At 42.5% G+C, this 20,476-nt stretch overlaps 1 protein-coding gene across 1 annotated transcript in view; it reads left to right on the top strand.

Annotated features, from left to right (window-relative positions):
* LOC136863557 (fibrillin-2) overlaps positions 1-20,476 on the top strand; it is a 618,768-nt gene that overhangs the window by 325,501 nt on the left and 272,791 nt on the right. Inside the window, exons 3-4 of the mRNA XM_067139937.2 lie at positions 3,268-3,390; positions 13,650-13,907. Coding sequence (XP_066996038.2) covers positions 3,268-3,390; positions 13,650-13,907 — 381 coding nt within the window. The remainder of the gene's footprint in view (positions 1-3,267; positions 3,391-13,649; positions 13,908-20,476) is intronic.

The following is a 20,476-nucleotide window of genomic DNA, read 5'->3' as shown; positions in this document are numbered from 1 at the left end:
AAGGTATCAAATAGACTTCATTATGATTAGGCAGAGATTCAGAAACCAGGTGTTGCATTGCAAAACTTTCCCCAGGAGCAGACGTGGACTCTGACCACAACTTGTTGGTCATGAAATGCCACCTGCAGTTGAGGAAATTGAAGGAAGAAAGGAAGGAAGGAAGGAAGGAAGGAAGGAAGGAAAGAAGGAAGGAAGGAAAGAAGGCAAGGAGGTGGGATCTAGACAAGTTGAAAGAAAATAGTGTGAGGGACTGTTTCAAGGAACATGTTGCACAAGGACTAAGTGAAAAGGCTGAAGGAAACACAATAGGGGAATATTGGACAGTAGTGAAGAATGAGGTATCTAGGGCTGCTGAAGAAAGATAGGAAGAAAGAAAAGATCACCTTAGAATCAATGGATAACACAGGAGATAGTAGACCTGATTGATGAACGACAAAAGTACAAGAACGCAAAAAATGAGAATGGAAAGAAAAGAATGAAAATGAAAATCCACAGCCTGTTTCCAGTCATTCGACCGGGTCAGTATTGGAATGAATGAAGCCCCATCTAGCGGCGAGGATAGGAATTGTGCCGGCTGCCGAAGCCTGTCGCACTCCTCTGGGGCAATGGTTGATGAATGACACACGAAATGAAATGATATTTATAAAGTGTTGCTGGAAAGAAATATGACAGGGTAAAACCGGAGTACCCGGAGAGAATCCTGTCCCACCTCCGCTTTGTCCAACACAAATCATGCATGGAGTGACCGGGATTTGAACCACGGAACACAGCTGTGAGAGGCCGGTGCTCTGCCGCCTGAGCCACGGAGGCTCGCAAAAAGGAATACAGGCCATTAAAGAATGAAGTGGATAGAAAGTGTAGGACAGCTAAGGAAGAATGGCTGAAGGAGAAGTGCAAGGATGTTGAAGGCTGTATGGTCCTAGGAGAGGTAGATGCTGCATACAGGAAAATCAAGGAAACCTTTGGAGAAAGGAAAACTAGGCTTATGAATATTAAGAGCTCAGACGGAAAACCACTTCTGGGGAAAGAAGACAAGGCAGGAAGATAGCAGGAACGTATCCAACAGTTGTATCAGTGTAAAGACGTAGATGGTATGGTTCTGGAACAGGAAGAGGCTTTTGATGCTGATGAAATGGGGGACCCAATTTTGAGGTCAGAATTTGACAAACCATTGAGAGACCTAAATAGGAACAAGACACCTGGAATTGGTGACATTTCCTCTGAATTACTGACTACGATAGGGGAAACCAGCATGGCGAGGTTATTCCATTTAGTGTGTAAGATGTATGAGACAGGAGACGTGCCATCCGATTTTCGGCAGGTTGTTGTTATACCTGTTCCCAAGCAAGCCGTTGCTGACAAGTGTGAAAACCACCACACCATTAGTTTAGTATCTCACGCCTGCAAAATTTTAACACGTATTAGTTACAGAAGATTGGAAAAACAAGATGAAACTGAGTTAGTAGAAGATCAATTTGGCTTCAGAAGAAATGTAGGATCACGTGAAGCAATCCTGACTTTACGTCTGATCTTACAGGATCGAATTAAGAAGGATAAGCCCACATACATGGCGATCGTACTTCTTGAAAAGACATTCGATAATGTTGATTGGACCAAGCTATTTGAGATTCTGGAGGTGAATTGGATCAGCTATCTAGGACGAAGTATTATCTACAATCAGTATAAAAATCAGTCTGCAGTGAGAAGAGTCGAGGGCTTTGTAAAAGAAGCAGCAATCCAGAAAGGAGTGAGGCAAGGCTGCAGTTTGTCCCCCCAACATTTCAATGTTTATATAGAACAGGTAGTAAAGGAAATCAAAGAGGAATTTGGGAAGGGAATCACAATCCAAGGAGAGGAAATCAAAACCCTGAGATTTGCTGACGATAATGTTATTTTATATGGGACTGCAGAAAATCTGTAGAAATTGCCGAATTGTATGGACAGAGTCTTGTGTAAGGAGTACAAGAAGAAAGTAAATAAGTCCAAAACAAAAGTAATGGAGTGCAGTCGAACGAAGTCAGGTGTTGCAGGAAATACTAAATTAGGAAATGAAGTCTTAAAGGATGTAGATGAGTATTGTTACCTGGGTAGTAAAATAACTAACGATGGCAGAAGCAAGGAGGATATAAAATGCAGACTAGCACAAGCAAAGAAGTCCTTTCTTAAGAAAAGAATTTGCTCACTTCGAACATTGGTATAGGAATTAGAAAGACGTTTCCGAAGACTTTCTTCTGGATCAAAGACAAAGTCACCTCCGTACAGGCCATAAGGGCCCTTGGAGGAGTGGAAGGTAAAGGCTTCCACCATTGTTAACCGCGGCACGCTATGGGGTAGAGTGGTTAGCTCTACGCCCGGCCGCCTTTGCCCCCAGGCATTAATCTGGTACTCATTTTTCATGTAGGCTGAGGTTCACTCACTGAACCTCAGGGCCACATGCACCTCCGGAAGTGGAAATCTCGTTCCTTAAATTTTTTACGACTTCCTGACGGGGATTCGAACCCACGTCCTCCCGGGCAAAACCGACCACGCCTTTACCGCCTCGGCCAGGCAGCCCCTTTGTTCTGGAACAAGGACGATAACTAGCTCAGAAAGGAACAGCATAGAAGCTTTCGAAATGTGGTGTTACGGAAGAATGCTGAAAGTGAAATGGATAGATGGTATCATGAATGTAGAGATACTGAATCGAACTGGTGAGAGGAGATCGATTTGGCTAAATTTGACGAGAAGAAGGGATAGAATCATCGGACACATCTTAAGACACCCAGGACTTTTTCAGTTGGTTTTTGAGGGAAGTGTGGGTGGTTAGAACGGTAGGGTAGAGTAAGTAGGAATATGACAAGCAGATTGGAGCAGATGTAGGATGTAGCAGTTACGTAGAAATAAAAATGTTATCCCGAGATAGGGTGACACAGAGGGCTGCATCAAACCAGTCTATGGACTGATGACTCAAACAAAAACATACAACATATACAGTGTCATAATGGTAAATTCCAGGAACAGGAAGTTGTTCATATGCTATGATCTTTTCGAGATTGTTTGTTACTATGGGAATTATTGGTGAGATTCGTCGGTCCTAAAGGCAATATGTTGCAAAGCCTAAAAATATTGGTCAGTTGCGTGGTCTCATTGGTGCATTTACTTGATTACTTGATCCCTCATTTAAAGGACTTTGGCTCATGCGCACAAGATCCACTTTCCTAGAACCAAAAATATAATAGCGAGAACTTTTAAAATACACGATATTGAATGATTTTTTTCTTGTTCTAGACATCGACGAATGCACTGAAGACAACGGAGGATGTCAAGAACTTTGTCTCAACAAACCCGGTTCCTACAGTTGCGGTTGTCCTTCTGGATTGCGGCTTGCTGCTAATGGGCGCACGTGTCTCGGTGAGTTAACTGTTATATTTTCATCAGCTATTTTCTAAAGCGTAACGAACCATTCTGTTGCTTGGTTGTTCATAGTATATTACAATGATCTTGAATACAATGATTTGCTCCTCTAAAATTGCATTTTAAAAAATATCTGTTAGGTTTTTCAGTCTGCCGAAACTAATTTTGAATAAATAAATTTATGGAATTAAAAAACCTGCAGTAACAGAATTCTACCTGAAAAAGGAGGAACTTGTTAAAAAAGAATGACATGATTCGTTCTTGAAAGGCCGGGCTGAGTGGCTCAGGCGGTTGAGGCGCTGGCCTTCTGACCCCAACTTAGCAGGTTCGACCCTGGCTCAGTCCGGTGGTATTTGAAGGTGCTCAAATACGTCAGCCTCGTGTCGGTAGATTTACTGGCACGTAAAAGAACTCCCACGGGACTAAATTCCGGCACCTCGGCGTCTCCGAAAACCGTCAAAGAATTTAGTGGGACGTAAAACAAATACTATTATTATTATTATTATTATTATTATTATTATTATTATTATTATTATTATTATTATTTTGCTAGGGGCTTTACGTCGCGCCGACACAGATAGGTCTTATGGCGACGATGGGATAGGAAAGGCCTAGGAGTTGGAAGGAAGCGGCCGTGGCCTTAATTAAGGTACAGCCCCAGCATTTGCCTGGTGTGAAAATGGGAAACCACGGAAAACCATTATTATTATTATTATTATTATTATTATTATTATTATTATTATTATTATCGTTCTTGAAAGGCCGGGCTGAGTGGCTCAGGCGGTTGAGGCGCTGGCCTTCTGACCCCAACTTGGCAGGTTCGACCATGGCTCAGTCCGGTGGTATTTGAAGGTGCCCAAATACGTCAGCATCGTGTCGGTAGATTTACTGGCACGAAAAAGAACTCCTGCGGGACTAAATTCCGGCACCTCGGCGTCTCCGAAAACCGTCAAAGAAGTTAGTGGGACGTAAAACAAATAACATTATTATTATTATTATTATTATTATCGTTCTTGAAAGAACATCGTCAGATTCTACTAAATCTTTCTTCCTTTTCTTTCTTTCTTAATCCGTTTACACTCCATGGTTTGTTTTTCCCTCGGACTCAGGGAGAGATCCCACCTCTACCGCCCAGGAGCATCAGACTTTGGGTCGGGGGCTACAACTGTGAATGAGGAACAGTACCTCACCCAGGCGGCCTCGCCTGTTATGTTGAACAGGGGCTTTGTGGGGGGATGAGAAGTTTGGAAGGAACAAAAAACGAAGAGGGAAGGAAGCGGCCGTGGGCTTATGTTAGGTACCATTTGCGTGGAGGAGAAGTCGGAAACCGCGGAAAACCACATCGAGGTTGGCTGAGGTGGGAATCGAACCCCCCTCTACTCAGTTGACCTCCAGAGGCTAAGTGGACTCGGTTCCAGCCCTCCTACAACTTTTCGAATTTCGTGGCAGATTTGGTAACCGAACCCGGGCCGCCTTGGGTGTCAGCTAATCACACTAACCACTACACCACAGAGGCAGTCTTCCATTATATCACACTCAAAATATTTAGAAATGAATTGCCATGTTGAAGGTGGCACACACACCCAGTACCCAGGCCAGAGGAATTACCAATTAAGGTTAAAATCTCCAACCCGACAGGGAATCGAATCCGCGAACCTTTCGATCAAGGGCTAGTACATTAACCGGTTAGCCATGATACACAGAAGTGAATTCACAGACAAACACGGGGAGACGTAATTTGGGAGTTATTTTCATCACAAATCTCGGTATTTACTGTGGAAGAGAACTGCAACAGTAATATTTTACAATAATTTACCATACAAAGGCATATGCATATAAATAATTGTTTATTCACCGAAGACATTACATCGAAATAACTCCTAATCCAGTCAATATATCAGCATTCTGTTTTCATATTCTCAAATGGCTTTAAGGGGCTCGTAAAGCAGTGAGCTACGTTTTTTCGTGTGATTATTAATAACGGAAATATTGGCACCGACTTAGATTCTTAAAATGGAACTACAGTAGTTTCTACCCGAAACACAAAATGTCAAACTGTTAACAATTTTTTGAGGTGTAATTAATTCTTACATCAAACAATTGCCTTTTGAAATATCAATAATATTTCATCTTGAGATGTTAGTAGCTGAGAGCGGGCGCTGGTCTTGCCGCATCAGATCGTTCGCTGGTAAAAGATCTTCTTAACACGCAACCTGTTTCCTTGCTGTAGTCCCAGCTACACAACTGAAAAAATAGTACGTATGTAATGTACAAACATGTCTCGTAATTATAACGTGGTGTATCCTTAGGTTTTAAACGGGCGAACTAAGACAGGAAGGGCCGGGCTGAGTGGCTCAGACGGTTAAGGCGCTGGCCTTCTAACCCCAACTTGGCAGGTTCGATCCTGGCTCAGTCCGGTGGTATTTGAAGGTGCTCAAATACGACAGCCCCGTGTCGGTAGATTTACTGGCACGTAAAAGAACTCCTGCGGGACTAAATTCCGGCACCTCGGCGTCTCCGAAGACCTTAGAAAGTAGTTAGTGGGACGTAGAACAAATAACATTATTAAGACAGGAAGGGGAGGTTAATGTTATTATTATTATTATTATTATTATTATTATTATTATTATTATTATTATTATTATGTAATCAGTTTACCGTCCAGGATTGGTTTTTCCTCGGACTTAGCGTGGAATCCCACCTAAACCGCCTCAAGGGCTGTGTCCTGGAGCGTGAGACGTTTGTTCGGGTGATGAAACTGGGGAAGAGGACCAGTGCCTCGCACAGGTGGCCTCACCTGCTATGCTGAACAGGGGCCTTGTGGGGGGATGAGAAGATTGCAAGGGATAGACAATGAAGAGGGAAGGATGCGACCGTGGCCTTAAGTTAGGTACCACCCCAACATTTGCCTGGAGAATAAGTGCAATACCACTTCGAGGATGGTTGAGGCGGGAATCGAACTCCCCTCTACACAGTTGACCTCCCGAATCCGAGTGGACCCCGTTCGGGTCCTCGTATGTTGAGCATGTTGAGAGCTCAGCCCGAACAGCTCTATCAGCCGTCAAAGGTGGCCCAGACGTTACTGAAGAGCGTACTAAGGAAATGAGGAATGAGGTAGTTTTCCGTTGCTTTCCTCAGTGAACCCACTGAAATGCCCGTACCAACCAACCGTATGAACAAACAGGGACTGGCTGCATAAGGAATGGCATTACTAGCGTCACCCATACCTCGGTCACTTTCATATCGTCAAAGCTAAGGATGAGACTGAGACAGGCCAATGGAGGTAACGAATTTGTTCTCTCCCACACCAGAAGATATAGTGTACTGCAAACACTAGGTCTTGCCAGCAAAGTCCTCGTACCACTTTTCAAATTTCAAAATTCGTGGCAGAGCCGGGAATCAAATCCGGGCCTCCGGGGGGTGGCAGCTAATCACACTAACCACTACACCACAGAGGCGTCCGACTCCATGGCTAAATGGTTAGCGCGCTGGCCTTTGGTCACAGGGATCCCGGGTTCGATTCTCGGCAGGGTAGGGGATTTTAACCATAATTGGGAACATGCATCATTTTCAAAAAATTTTTTTTTTGAAAAGTACACCAATGAAATAGTACGTAAACGTATTACATTGTGGTATGTTGCCTTGTTTTCTACCATTAAAAAAATATTTAATAGTGCCTTTCCGCAAGGCGAGTGAAACGGCCTCTGACGTAAGCGGCGCGCTGTGACGTCACGATCCAGTACCGCATGGAGCTCTACCAGCCGTTGTGCATCAGCCGTTGCTAAAAGCCGATTGTTTATTATTCATGATCGCGAATAACTTCGAAATGACAGAAGAACGGTTCAAAACAGCACAGTCAGACAATCTACCATGTGTAGATGTCATCATTCTTGAAAAATGTGACTTTTGTGGCCGCAGATTTTCGCGGATAACAAGCAAGTTTGTAAGTGGCGTCTTTTATATACGTGCAATGTACTGTAACCCATAGTATTAGGATAACAACGAACCTGGATAGATATCACATCACTTTCAACATTTCCTTCTAGACTGATTCCCCTATTAAAGAATAGCATTACATTTTCGGGCTTTCAGCATTAGTAAAGTAAGAAATCGGATTTCAGCACTAAAATAAACATATAGGTAGCATTATAGTACTAGTCCGCTTCTGTGGTGTAGTGGTTAATGTGTGCCACTCCCGGAGGCCCGGTTTCGATTCCCGGCTCTGCCATGAAAGTTGAAAACAAATAGTACGAGGGCTGGAACGGGGTCTACTCAGCCTCGGGAGGTCAACTGAGTAGAAGGGTTTCGAATCTCACCTCAGCCATCCTCGAAGTGGTTTTTCGTATTTTCCTACTTCTCCTCCAGGCACCTAAGGCCACGGCCGTTTCCTTCCCTCTTCCTTGTCTATCCCTTCCGATCCTCCCATCCTCCAACAAGGCCCCTGTTGAGCATAACAGGTGAGGCCGCCTGGGCGAGGTAATGGCCCTCCTCACCAGTTTCATCACCATACTCAAAGTCTCAAGTTCCAGGACACTGCCCTTGAAGTGGTAGAGGCGAAATCCCTCGCTGAGTCCGAGAGAAAACCAACCCTGAAGGATAAACTGATTAAGAAAGAAAGAAAGAAAGAAAGAAAGAAAGAAAGAAAGAAAGAAAGAAAGAAGGAAAGAAAGATCATAGTACTATAGGGCTATAATCTATCATTCCCAAAAATATATATATTTATGGCTGGGACAACTGGCCTACCCACTTCCGGGTCCCTTGAAAGAGAATTAAATATCTTTGTGGAGGGAAAATGTTAAACATGATAAAGATAAATATGACTTCATCTAGTTTTCACAAGTCGGGCTGAGTGGTTCAGACTGTTGAGGTGCTGGCCTTCTGACCCCAACTTGGCAGGTTCGATCCTGGTTCAGTCCGGTGGTAGTTGAAGGTGCTCAAATACGTCAGTCTCGTGTCGGTAGATTTACTGGCACGTAAAAGAACTCCTGCAGGACTAAATTCCTGCACATCGGCGTCTCCGAAAATCGTAGAAGTAGTTAGCGGGGAGTGAAGCCAATAACATTAATTACATTTGGCTTTTAACAAGCTGAGCATATCAGGAAAGAAAAGTGTCCTGGTGACATTTTAGTCGCTCAATACAGGAATGTCTTTGGGTGCCGTGACATTTACTTTTTTTTTTTTGCTTTGCGTCACACCGTCACATATAGGTCTTATGGCGACGATGGGACAGGAAAGGCCTAGGAATGGGAACAAAGCGGCCGTGGCCTTAGGTACAGCCCCAGCATTTGCCTGGTGTGAAAATGGGAAACCACGGAAAACCATCTTCAGGGCTGCCAGCAGTGGGGTTCAAAACCCACTATCTCCCGGATGCGAGCTCACAGCTGCGCGCTCCTAACCGCATGGCCAACTCGCGCGGTATTTTTACCCTTCGGTTTATTGACTTGGCTTGTATAACCTAAAACTTAGGCTAAGTTGGATATTTTAAACACCTACATCACTATTTTCACCTGTGTGCAATTATGTTATTTATTTCATTAATATTATGATAATTATTATAATTGAGCATTGTTAACTTATAAGACCCCAACAGACACGCATTGGTTTTGTGTAGAGTTATACATTTGTTAAATTCACGTTGTTTCCTTTCATGATGCACACGCCTATTCTTCGTTACATTATAGAGTATTTAGATATAGCCTAAATTTCTTTACAAATTAAGCTCTTCAATAAAGACATACATAACTGTCCCATGCCAAGATATATTGGTAGAATTAGAGCTGTCAAAATGGTTCATAACCCCTTTGATTTATTATCCTGACATGGATCACCCAAAACATAGGTTAGGTTTGGAGAATACTTTAATAATCAGCATTATTTAATGCACTGTTTATTACTTTCATATTCCAAGATGTAATTGAAGCATTTAAATAAAGCATCATGCATTAAAATTTAAAGTTTTATCACTAGAACAGCTGACATGGAAAAGTGATTTGAAAATTCAAACAAATTAATCTTACGTTAAAATCTTCAAAAGCGGCTGTGAGCTTGCATCCGGGAGATAGTAGGTTCGAATCCCACTATCGGCAGCCCTGAAGATGGTTTTCCGTGGTTTCCCATTTTCACACCAGACAAATGCTGGGGCTGTACCTTAATTAAGGCCACGGCCGCTTCCTTTCAACTCCTAGGCCCTTCCTATCCCATCGTCGCCATAAGACCTATCTGTGTCGGTGCGACGTAAAGCCCCTAGCAAAAAAAATCTTCAAAAAAATAAACTGTAGACTTTACCGATATATCACCAGCATTTCTCCGGCTCGCCAAAATCCATTTCTCCCTAGTTTTAGCGTCTTTGGAACGTTTATAAACTATTTGTTTGGTATGGTATGCGATGTGCTATTGCACATCGAAACTCTACACCATTTATAAGTTTTCTGCCTCACTGTCTGCGCAGGATTCATTTTAAGTCTAAAATATACCACTCAGATTATTATCCATTGTATAGACCTCGAATTTAACCACACCAGACACTAACGTAAAGTAGAAATACGCGAAGTGTATCCTGCTTCTCACAGCACACTATGTGTTATTTCGTCTGCTAATTCAGTCAACCTGTACGATGACGTCAGACCAATGAGATCGCGTACTTGCGTGACGTGACATTTTCGTAGATTTTTATCATGTTTGGAGTTATTATTTGTACATTCTGATCACATTTTTGAATTCTGCATGAAATTTTGAATCAGATTAGCATATTTTTAATTAAAACCCCGGATCATGCATGTTCCCTATTGGTTAATTTCGCTGACACGGGGACTGGGTGTATGTGTCGTCTTCATCATCATTTCATCCTCATCACGACGCGCAGGTCGCCTACGGGAGTCAAATGAAAATACCTGCATCTGGCGAGCCGAACTTGTCCTCGGACACTCCCGGCACTAAAAGTCATTTCATTTTTTTAACCACAGAGGCGGACAAACAATTAAACTGATTTTTCAGTTCATTTACTCACCCTTAATTGGACTTTAAAAGAATACCTGTTTCTTTTTTTGTAAGAAGATTCCAAATACAAATTTTAATGTCTGTAACATCTTCAGTTTTTGAGATATAAGTACCCTCATAAAAATAATTCAGCCCCTTTTCAGTCCTTTTTACACTCCCCTTAGTGGATTTTATGAAAACAAAAAATACGTTTTTCTTTACTTTTAAAGGAGATTCCTTACACAATTTTCGTCTGTAATATCTTCAGATTTTGAGTTACCGGTATCCTAATAAAAATAATTTAACCCCTCTTTCAGTCCTTTTTACCACCACCCCCCCCCCCCCCCAAAGTGATTTTTCCGAAAACGGAAAAGTGTTGCAGTAGTTTATTTTTCAAAGAGATTAAAAATACCACATTTCACGTGTGTAACGTGTAATATTTTTGAGATATACTCATTTTAAAAATTCACCCCCTTTATGAATCCTGTTTGACCCCTTTTCGACAGTTTTAGTGAACGTCAATCCTTCAGCGTTTTAAGCTGCAGCCAACGGAGAAGCCTGCTATGTTGTCAAGGCTGCCCTGACCTCTGCTACTGCCAATGCTCAACCGCTGATCAGTGGAGATGGTAGTCTAAGGTTTAGCAAATTAAAGTCCGGCTTTGTGGCTAAAAAGATACAATGCTTGTCTTTGTTCCGATGGCCGCAGTTCAGTTTTCATTATCAACACCTCCCCCCAATACTGTTAATTCTCCTGGCTTGGGGACTGGGTATTTATGACATCAATAGATCACCACCAAACCTATACAGATGGCATGCACCATTACTTTTCTTTCTACATCGTTATGCCCTACTAAGGAGCTCGAATGAACCAGCTTAGCTGATGTGTTGGCCTTTTCCTCCCAAAATCTCTTCATTCTCTCGCTGAGCTTCTTCCTTCGTTCTTCTGTCCGATTCATAGTGTCTCTGGTGTTGGGTTTGTCTTCAAATTGATGATTGTCGATTTTGGTTCTGAATTTACACCTGTCCTGTACAATGTCATCGAAGATGTTGATTTCCTGAAGATCTGTTTCAGTTTCACGAAGCCAGCTGTTCTTGGTTTTAGATGAAAGGGCCAGGTTGAGAATTCTTTTAGTTAGTTTGTTACTGTTCATTCTGATAATGTATTCATAACATTTCAATAAAAAACGTTGAATTTTACAGCGGTCGTACCCATCGTTCACTGGTCAGTTAGCTTCCTCGGGAGATCAGTGGTAGTGTCCGACCCATGATCACGAGTTCGATTCCAACCAACAAAGGAGAACACTAAACCTGAAAGACTGTATTTCATTTTAGCAGATCTACCAATAGTCCGTCTCTGTGGTGTAGAGGTTAGTTTGATTAGCTGCCACCCCCGGAGGCTCGGGTTCGATTCCCGGCTCTGCCACGAAATTTGAAAAGTGGTACGAGGGCTGGATCTGGGTCCACTCAGCCTCGGGAGTCCAACTGAGTAGAGGTGGGTTCGATTCCCACCTCAGCCATCCTGGAAGTGGTTTTCCATGGTTTCCCATTTCTCCTCCCGGCAAATGCCAGGAAACTGCCCTTGAGGCGGTAGAGGTGGGATCCCTGAGTCCGAAGGAAAAACCGACCCTGGAGGGTAAACAGATCAAGAAAGACAGCCAAGGGCAGAGCAAGAAAAAATGCAGCGAAGGGAAACCATAACATTTACGAATAGTTCATCCAATGCACGTCGTTACACGTGTGTTTAAAAAAAGTGACGAGTTAAAACGTCATGGAATATTTTTTAGTCGACGAGAAACCATACTACTTTATCTCCTATAGATTTTACGTCACACCGACTCAGACAGGTCTTAAGACGATGATAGGATGGGGCAGAGCTAAGAGTAGGAAGGAAGTGATCTTGACTCTAGTTAAGATGTGAAAATGGGGATCCTCGAAAAACAATCCTAAGGGCTGCCGACAGTGATATTCAGACCCATTGCATCCCGAATGCAAACAAACAGTTACATGACACGAACCGCATAGCCATCTCGCTCAGTAAAACAGTACTAATAATGAACACTGACAATCCGGGAATATCTGGAGACAAGTGATTTCATACGGGGACAAAGGAAACGAAATTCGGGCAATGTCCTCCGCAATGGGGACGTATGTAACCTTAAACTTGATGGTATACGGGAATGAATATTAGGCTACAAACTAATTAAACCTGTGATATGTGTCACAGAATCTACTAGAAGTTACAGGAAGCCCTAGTCTGGCTTTTTCTCTTAATAAGACAATTTTGTCACATCATCACTAGTGATGAGTTACGATAGAATGGACCAGCTTGGATTGTCGAAGATTCTAAACACTGGCCTACATTAGACAATGTTCCAGAGCAGCAGGAACCACCAGGGCAGAATATTAATCCCTGAAGTTTTTTAATTATTACACTTGAGGAAGGACTCATCGCAAGATTCTCTACCTTATCAATATTGCAACGAGTCTCCCGAATTCAAGCTCACAGCTGCGACAGCTATTCTGGGTGATATTATTTGTCCGTTCCTTCCTTCCTTCCTTCCTTCCTTCCTTCCTTCCTTCCTTCCTTCCTTCCTTCCTTCCTTCCTTCAAACGTGCATTCATTCATCCATTTATTCATTCTTTCCATTGTAACATATTCTACAAGGTGTACGAATAATGTTATACAATAGTCATACGCGGTTATGAAGGGGTTAGGACAATTAAAATGGGAATAGGAACCAAACCCCGAACTTGTAATTTTCATCCAAAGTATTGCAACCATAATTTTTCAGATGGGAGTCTCCGCGGACTTCCTGTTTAGTCCCAGTTTAATATTTGCATTCCAACGATAACAGGAGGCCTACCTTGAATTCGTGCAAAAATTCGACATCCAGCTTTTGATGAAACCTGCTCTTCCTAGATTCCTAGATCACGAAAACACAACTGTGATATAAGATACCGTGGGGGCTCCTTTCTAGGCATTCCAACGGATATTTGGACCCCATGTCTCGTACCTTACTTACCTCAGTTGAATCTGGAGGAAATCTGGGTGTTAGAGGGTTCGTACCTGTATCAGTTCTCATGGCCCTGTTCTAGTTTATCACGACCAAAATTATTGGACGATTTTTTTCGTACATCCTTCATATCCTGGAAATGACAATATCACTTACCCACTTTCTCACACAATAGCATCCGCCTGTTTGCTCAAAAGTTGCGGCATTAACAAATTCTGACTGCTGCATTAAATAATCAATGTACTAATTCAAAATATCTTATTCCAGATGTGAACGAGTGTCTTCTGCGCAATGGTCATGGACCCTGTCAGGACTCTTGCCACAACTTGTGGGGAGGATACGAGTGCAGCTGTCGTGGAATACCGGGTACTAAGTTGGCAGCAGATAACCACACTTGTCAAGACGTAGATGAATGTGCTGAAGGCACAGTGGGTTGCTCACATCTGTGTGTCAACACCGTAGGTAGCGCCTTCTGTGAGTGTCCCACTGGCTTCATGCTGGGCGACGACTGGAAAACTTGTCAAGGTAACAAACAACTTGTTAATTACCGACCTCATTTCTCATTCAAGACACATGCCTTCTTTCGTGGCCAAGGCTTGCCGGTTCGAATATTACCTAGGAAATGAATGCTGCTAGTTTTATCGTGTCATACTTTGCATAGAATACTTTTCATCTCTTCAAAGAAGGTGATGCACATTCTAAGAAAGGTCGACGAAGGTTTCAAACATTTCCAGTGAGGATACAATAATTCAATAGTATTCATAACCACATTATTATTATTATTATTATTATTATTATTATTATTATTATTATTATTATTATTATTATTATTATTATTAATATTATTAATCTAACTATAAGTCGACTGACTTTCAAAGAGTCATGCATTTGGTGACAGTTCCTTAATCCGTGGAAAGTTCTATTTCCACAAGTTGGAGATGTAGAGATTTCCACGGGTCAGTAATGATTAATAATAATAATAATAATACCGAGCGAGAGAGTTTGCGGTACAGTTAGGGTCACATAGCTGTGAGCTTCCATTCGGGAGACTGTGGGTTCGAATCCCACCGTCGGCGGCTCTGAAGGTAGTTTTTCGTACCTTAATTAAGGCTGCTACCTTCCATATCTTATCCTTTTTCTCATCCTTGCGTCACCGAAAATCTTCAATGTGTTAGCACGGCGTTAAAGCACTAGCAAAAGTAATAATAATATAATAATAATAATAATAATAATAATAATAATAATTGTTTAATTGGGAATTTTGCCCCACCGTGGGCATTCTTTAAGGTGTCGGAAGCCAGCGGCATGAAGGTATCCTTTTAACAGGTTCAAATGCCATTGACCTCATACATGATCGAACCCGTTATCCTGTGAAAGAAGGTCAACGGCTGAATGGCTGCGCCACTGTGGTCAACGGTAGAACATTCCTATTAATCACTGTTAGGTTCGTAGTTATAAATGAAATATATTAAATGCCTATTATTAAAATATCTCAACTTCCCAGGTACCGGTATACTTATCTTTGATATAAGTGCTGTGAACACTATAGTCAATCGGTATACACCACCAATACTCTGGAAGGTAAGAGGAACCTAACTCCACAATTATGCGCAGCAATTTCACAATATTTATCAGACTGCAGTATTAAGTTATAAGTTTTGATTCCTTTTCAACCACGAAGATCTACTGTATATATGTATCTCAGTCAGTTTGCAAATACTGGCCGCGTGGCCATCAGAGGCTGAACGCCATTAGTGTATTTAAAAATAAAGGTGAGAGGAAGGGATTCCGATGATAGGAACAGCTGTTGTAACTAAGAGTAACTGAGTTGCCCAGAGGCTTGAGGCGCTGGCCTTCTGACCCCAACTTGGCGGGTTCTATCCTGCCACATTCCGGTGGTATTTGAAGGTGCTTAAATAAGTCAGCCTCGTATCGTTAGCTTTACCGATACGTAAAGGCGTGTTCAGACTTGCAACCGAATATCGTTACGTAACCAATTCGCGTTCCTATTTAGACGATACTTCGTAACTTAGTCGGGTGAACTTAGCCCGTAGCATGAACGACAATGAACGAGGTTCCTTGCGTTTCACTGCTTGTCGGTTTTCCCGCATCACATCAAAGGGCTGCGCGCGAACTAGTTAGGGGGCACACAAACGAGCTCTGACTTGGACAGAACGTAGGAACGTAGCACGTATTCGCTTGTCTACTTAGTCATTAAACGTGAAGTGATCCGAACAAACCACGTTGTATTTTATTGAAATGTTTTGAGGTAGGGAAATCTTGTGGATAGCCAGATATCCCAGGTATTTCAAAGCAAGTACAGGGAATGATGCCCTATCAAAGTGGCAAGGTATTCAAGGTCTGAAGGCGATATTCTCGTAATTATTTTATTTTTCACTAACTGCTTGAAACTTCATGTCAGCCATTAAATTGGAACCAGCCGCGCTGTTATAACTAAGAGTAACTGAGTTGCCCAGACGGTTGAGGCGCTGGCCTTCCGACGCCAACGTGACAGGTTCGATCCTGCCTCAGTCCGGTGTTATTATTATAAACTAATAGTAACCAGAGATGTGCTCGCATATGAATGATCCACGTTAGAGGCAGGGATTGTCTGGTGATTGTTTGGTACTTCAGACCTACCACTATTGTCTTCCTAGAAAGGGTATGTGTCGAGTATACATGCACTCGAGAAACTCGGTTCCCCTAAATATAATATTGTGCTGTTTACTGTTCCAACTCCAGAAAAATATTGAGACTGTCATTTGCTCGATGGCTATTGCCTTGTCAAGACTAATCTCAAACAATGAAAAACACGCACCAAATCAGACACCATATTTCACATACAACATGCAGCAAGTACCTGGGACTGTTGATCACTATGTTCCAGGCCCCTAAGGATAAAGAAATCAGTTTAGTTGTAAAACGAAAGTCTCATATAAAAATGTAACAATTGTCTGCTTGTGTCGAAACAATGGTTCTAGAGATATCTTGAAGGTACCGAGCGAATAGGCCATGGGGTTAGCGTCGCGTAGCTGTGAGCTTGCATTCGGGAGTTGGTGGGTTCGAATCCCACTATCGGCAGCCCTGAAGATGGTTTTCCGTGGTTTCCCATTTTCACACCAGGCAAATGCTGGGGCTGTACCTTAATGAAGGCCACGGCCGCTTCCTTCCAACTCCTAGGTCTTTCCCATCCCATCGTCGCCATAAGACCTATCTGTGTCGGTGCGACGTAAAGCCGCTAGCAAAAAAAAAAAAAAAAAAAAGAAAAAAATTATGAGACAAACTGCTATCAGTGTTCTCCATGGTCAGAACCAATGTAAATATTTTTTCAGCTTTCTGTTGAATGGTAAGAAGTTTAATGACATAGTCTCATTTGCGAACGTTGGCTGTTGTTTGAGGTCTGTGGAAACGTAACGAGTTAGCAGTCGGGAGATAATTCCTCTTTCGTGAGTGAATGATAACACTACTAATGAAATGCATGTGAGCTCGTGCAATCTGTCCTAAACTACCGCTTTCGATTACAGGATAATCATGCAATTTCACAACTGATTCATAACCTATTATTCGTATACAGGAGCACATTAGCTATCATTCTCTTAATGCTTGGATTGGTGCTGAACAAGTGGTGACATTATACAGGGTGCAACGGCCAAACTTTCAGGGCACATTTCTCACACGCAGAGTGCGGGTTGTTGTGCTAACGGAGGGTATTTTGAACATTTCATGTAAGGAAGAGTTTCATGTGTTATGCTGATAGTTCTGTCCCTGTGTGTTTCCCATGATTAATGTAATATATACAGTTGTAGAAAAAGAATTCTAACATGGAAACACAGCCTTTTTGGACTCTTGACCAGATAACATATTTCCTTCTACGTGTGAGGAATGTGTCCTGAATGATTGGCCTTAATTGGCTACAGTTATACAACCCGTATTCGAATGTTCGTGCGCTCCTACCAAAGCAAACTATTTACCGAACTTATCGCCTTTGCCCCTAGAAATTAACATCGTACTCACTTTTTGTTTTAGGCTAACTGAACCACGGGACTATATGCACCTCCGGTAGTGGAAAACTCGTTGCTTAAATTTTTCGACTTCCTGATGGGGAATCAAACCTCAGTCATTCAAGGGTGAAAGGAGAACACCTTTAACGCCTTGAACAGGCAGCTCCTAAGGGCCCTATACACAATTATTCAAATTGCATATTTTAACTGCGTTAGGAAACTGAACTGAACTGAACGTGGCATGTCCAGACACCCCTTCGTTTCTCATCAGTTTCCCCGACTTTTCGTCACTTCTACACAGAATATCGTGTAGTTCGTTTGTCTATATCCTCCTGTGGAATGACAGGGGGACAAATGAAAGACAACAATTTGCTTCTTAATCGCAACTTCATCAATGTTATATGATAGGTAGAAGTGCCCGGCTTCATGGCTAAATGGTTAGCGTGCTGGCCTTTGGCCACAGGGGTCCCGGGTTCGATTCCCGGCAGGGTTGGGAATTTTCACCATAATTGGTTAATTCCCCTGGCACGGCGGCTTGGTGTCTGTGTCGTCTTCATCATCATTCCATCCTCATCACGACGCGCAGGTCGCCTAAGGGAGTCAAATCGAAAACTTGCACCTGGCGAGCCGAAGTCCTCGGACACATCCCGGCAGTAAAAGCCATAAGTTACGCCATTTCATTCATAGGCATTAGTAATTTTTTAATTTCGTGTGGCTATTTCTAGCCGAGTGCAGCCCTTGTAAGGCAGACCCTCCGATGAGGGTGGGCGGCATCTGCCATGTGTAGGTAACTGCGTGTTATTGTGGTGGAGGATAGTGTTATGTGTGGTGTGTGAGATGCAGGAATGTTCGGGACATCACAAACACCCAGCCCCCGGGCCACTGGAATCAACCAATTAAGGTTAAAATCCCCGACCCGGCCGGGAATCGAACCCGGGACCCTCTGAACCGAAGGCCAGTACGCTGACCATTCAGCCAACGAGTCGGACATAGGCATTAGTATTGGCTACTGAATGTATGATTCGAAGCAGTGTATCGATTCATTCAAGTGTCCGAGTGAATCGATTCACAGGAACGGCGAGCTCACGGCACACGATTCAGCTTACTCCCAGCGTACAGTGCTGAGTGGCGCACTCACTGGACATTGACGGGGAGCCGAGCTTCCGCTGCAGCGAGACAGTGAATCATGGCACATCGAAAGAATCGTGAACGAGCGCGGCTCAGTGAGACACAAGATACACACGGCTCCTTATTGGCTCACTGCAGCGAGACATACAGTGAGCCATGCTACACTGAAAGAATCGTATGCTATAATGGACTCTCGAGCCCAGCTCATCTGAAAATAATACCCATTTGCATTCATTGTCCTCTTCTTACAGGGAGGTTTAAATAATAGATGGATTTATTTGCAGTGTTAAAAAGGTAGTCACAACATAATTCTGAAGTAGCTAGTAAGTAGGTAGGCTATTAGGTTATACTATTTTTTAGTTTAATGAATCTTAGTAACTTAGTTGACATTTGACAAACTCGACTCTAGCCTGCCCTATGACTATGAGTCATGTTCATGACCACTCATAAGTATCTGTTTTATATTGGGAAGAACGGCTCAGTATTCTCTCAGTTCATATGTCACATCGTTGCACAAGACTTCAATCATATGTGAATTTGCAGAGACTCTGAACGACAGAGTGGACTGGCCGTCGATCATCACCAGACGCATTATTTAATTAGCCAGAGGTGCTCGACGAACAGATCACCACATTCTTTCGTCAAGGAAAGCAGACACTCATTTCCGTTCTGACAAATGCTTGAATAACTTTGGTGATTATGTCGGAAAGTAAAGAAATGGTCTACAGCATAACTCTAAAATCATTCAACGGATCGCCACCAAAGCTAATTATGTATGTCTCGATGTTTGAGTTGAGTGAACGTAAAGATAACCGTGAAGCTAACTAAAAGCTATCCGCAGTAGAATATTATATAATTACCTGATTGCAACGTTCAACTCGAGATGAATGCCAGTTTAGCACTTAACAAACAGTGAAGACCACGATCACTTTCTTCTTAAAATTAGCCTCAAATGATTGCAACAACATCGCAAACAGACACATAGGTTATCCCATAGATGTCGCACGAATTAAATACATGAAGCTACTGACCACGATAACCCAAGTCATTTATGACACATCAACTTTTTGAAGCAGGCATTGATGCATGAGAAGAAATTTTAGAAGCTGATGTTAATAGTGACACGAAACGGAATTTCTTGTATTTAATAGACAGTAATTGTCATCAAACCTCTTTGATACGGTTGCCATATAAAGTGCTCAACTCTCTTATATAAAACATTTAGCGCGGTGACTGGACAGTAGCCACATGACATTCCCTACAAGTTCTCACTCTCCAAACTTCTGGCCCTGTCAACTTGATAAATTACCTTTCAGAACTTTACGACGTAAAATACACGATTAAAACAACATTTGGACTCAAGGTCAGTGACGCGAAGTGGAAACATATCAGTGGCGCATTTCGATGCGTATACTTCTCCTTCCAACTGATTTCGAGTTAACAGCTGTCGTGTTAGCGAAGGTAAAAGCCTGTTCCTTGGAACGACTCAGATAGCAGATCAACACAGTATGAGTCCTCAGTTTAAGATCTTCATGCAAGATAAATAGGAGGTTAATTTCTCCCGGAGGATGAAATGTGTTGCCTTGTGGCGCAATATTAATAACAACTGGTGTTGGGTTCTCCTAGCTGTGAAGATAACCATCACTTCAAGCGAGGGTGTCAATTTGTCTTGAAGGTTAACGACTATCGCGTTCATCCCATTGGAATGGCTGCACGTTTAAGTTTAGGAAGTCTAGTAGCCGTGTGGTAATAGTCGGCAAGTATTTTCAATATACCATATTTTAGGTCACATAGGGTATAAAGTTTGTTGTACACTGAAGTTAGCTGTCGCCTTTCGGACGGTAGGCCAATGTGTTCAGTATCAGATCCCGTGAGATTTCGCGCACTAAAGAGGAGACCTTGTAGGCTACAGAAGTCAAAGTTATGGTATATTTTATTATTTAGTTTGATTGCTCAACATTTATG

This window comes from Anabrus simplex, chromosome 2 (assembly GCF_040414725.1).
Source record: "Anabrus simplex isolate iqAnaSimp1 chromosome 2, ASM4041472v1, whole genome shotgun sequence".
Lineage (NCBI taxonomy): Eukaryota > Metazoa > Arthropoda > Insecta > Orthoptera > Tettigoniidae > Anabrus > Anabrus simplex.
This window is presented reverse-complemented; position numbering and strand designations above follow the sequence as displayed.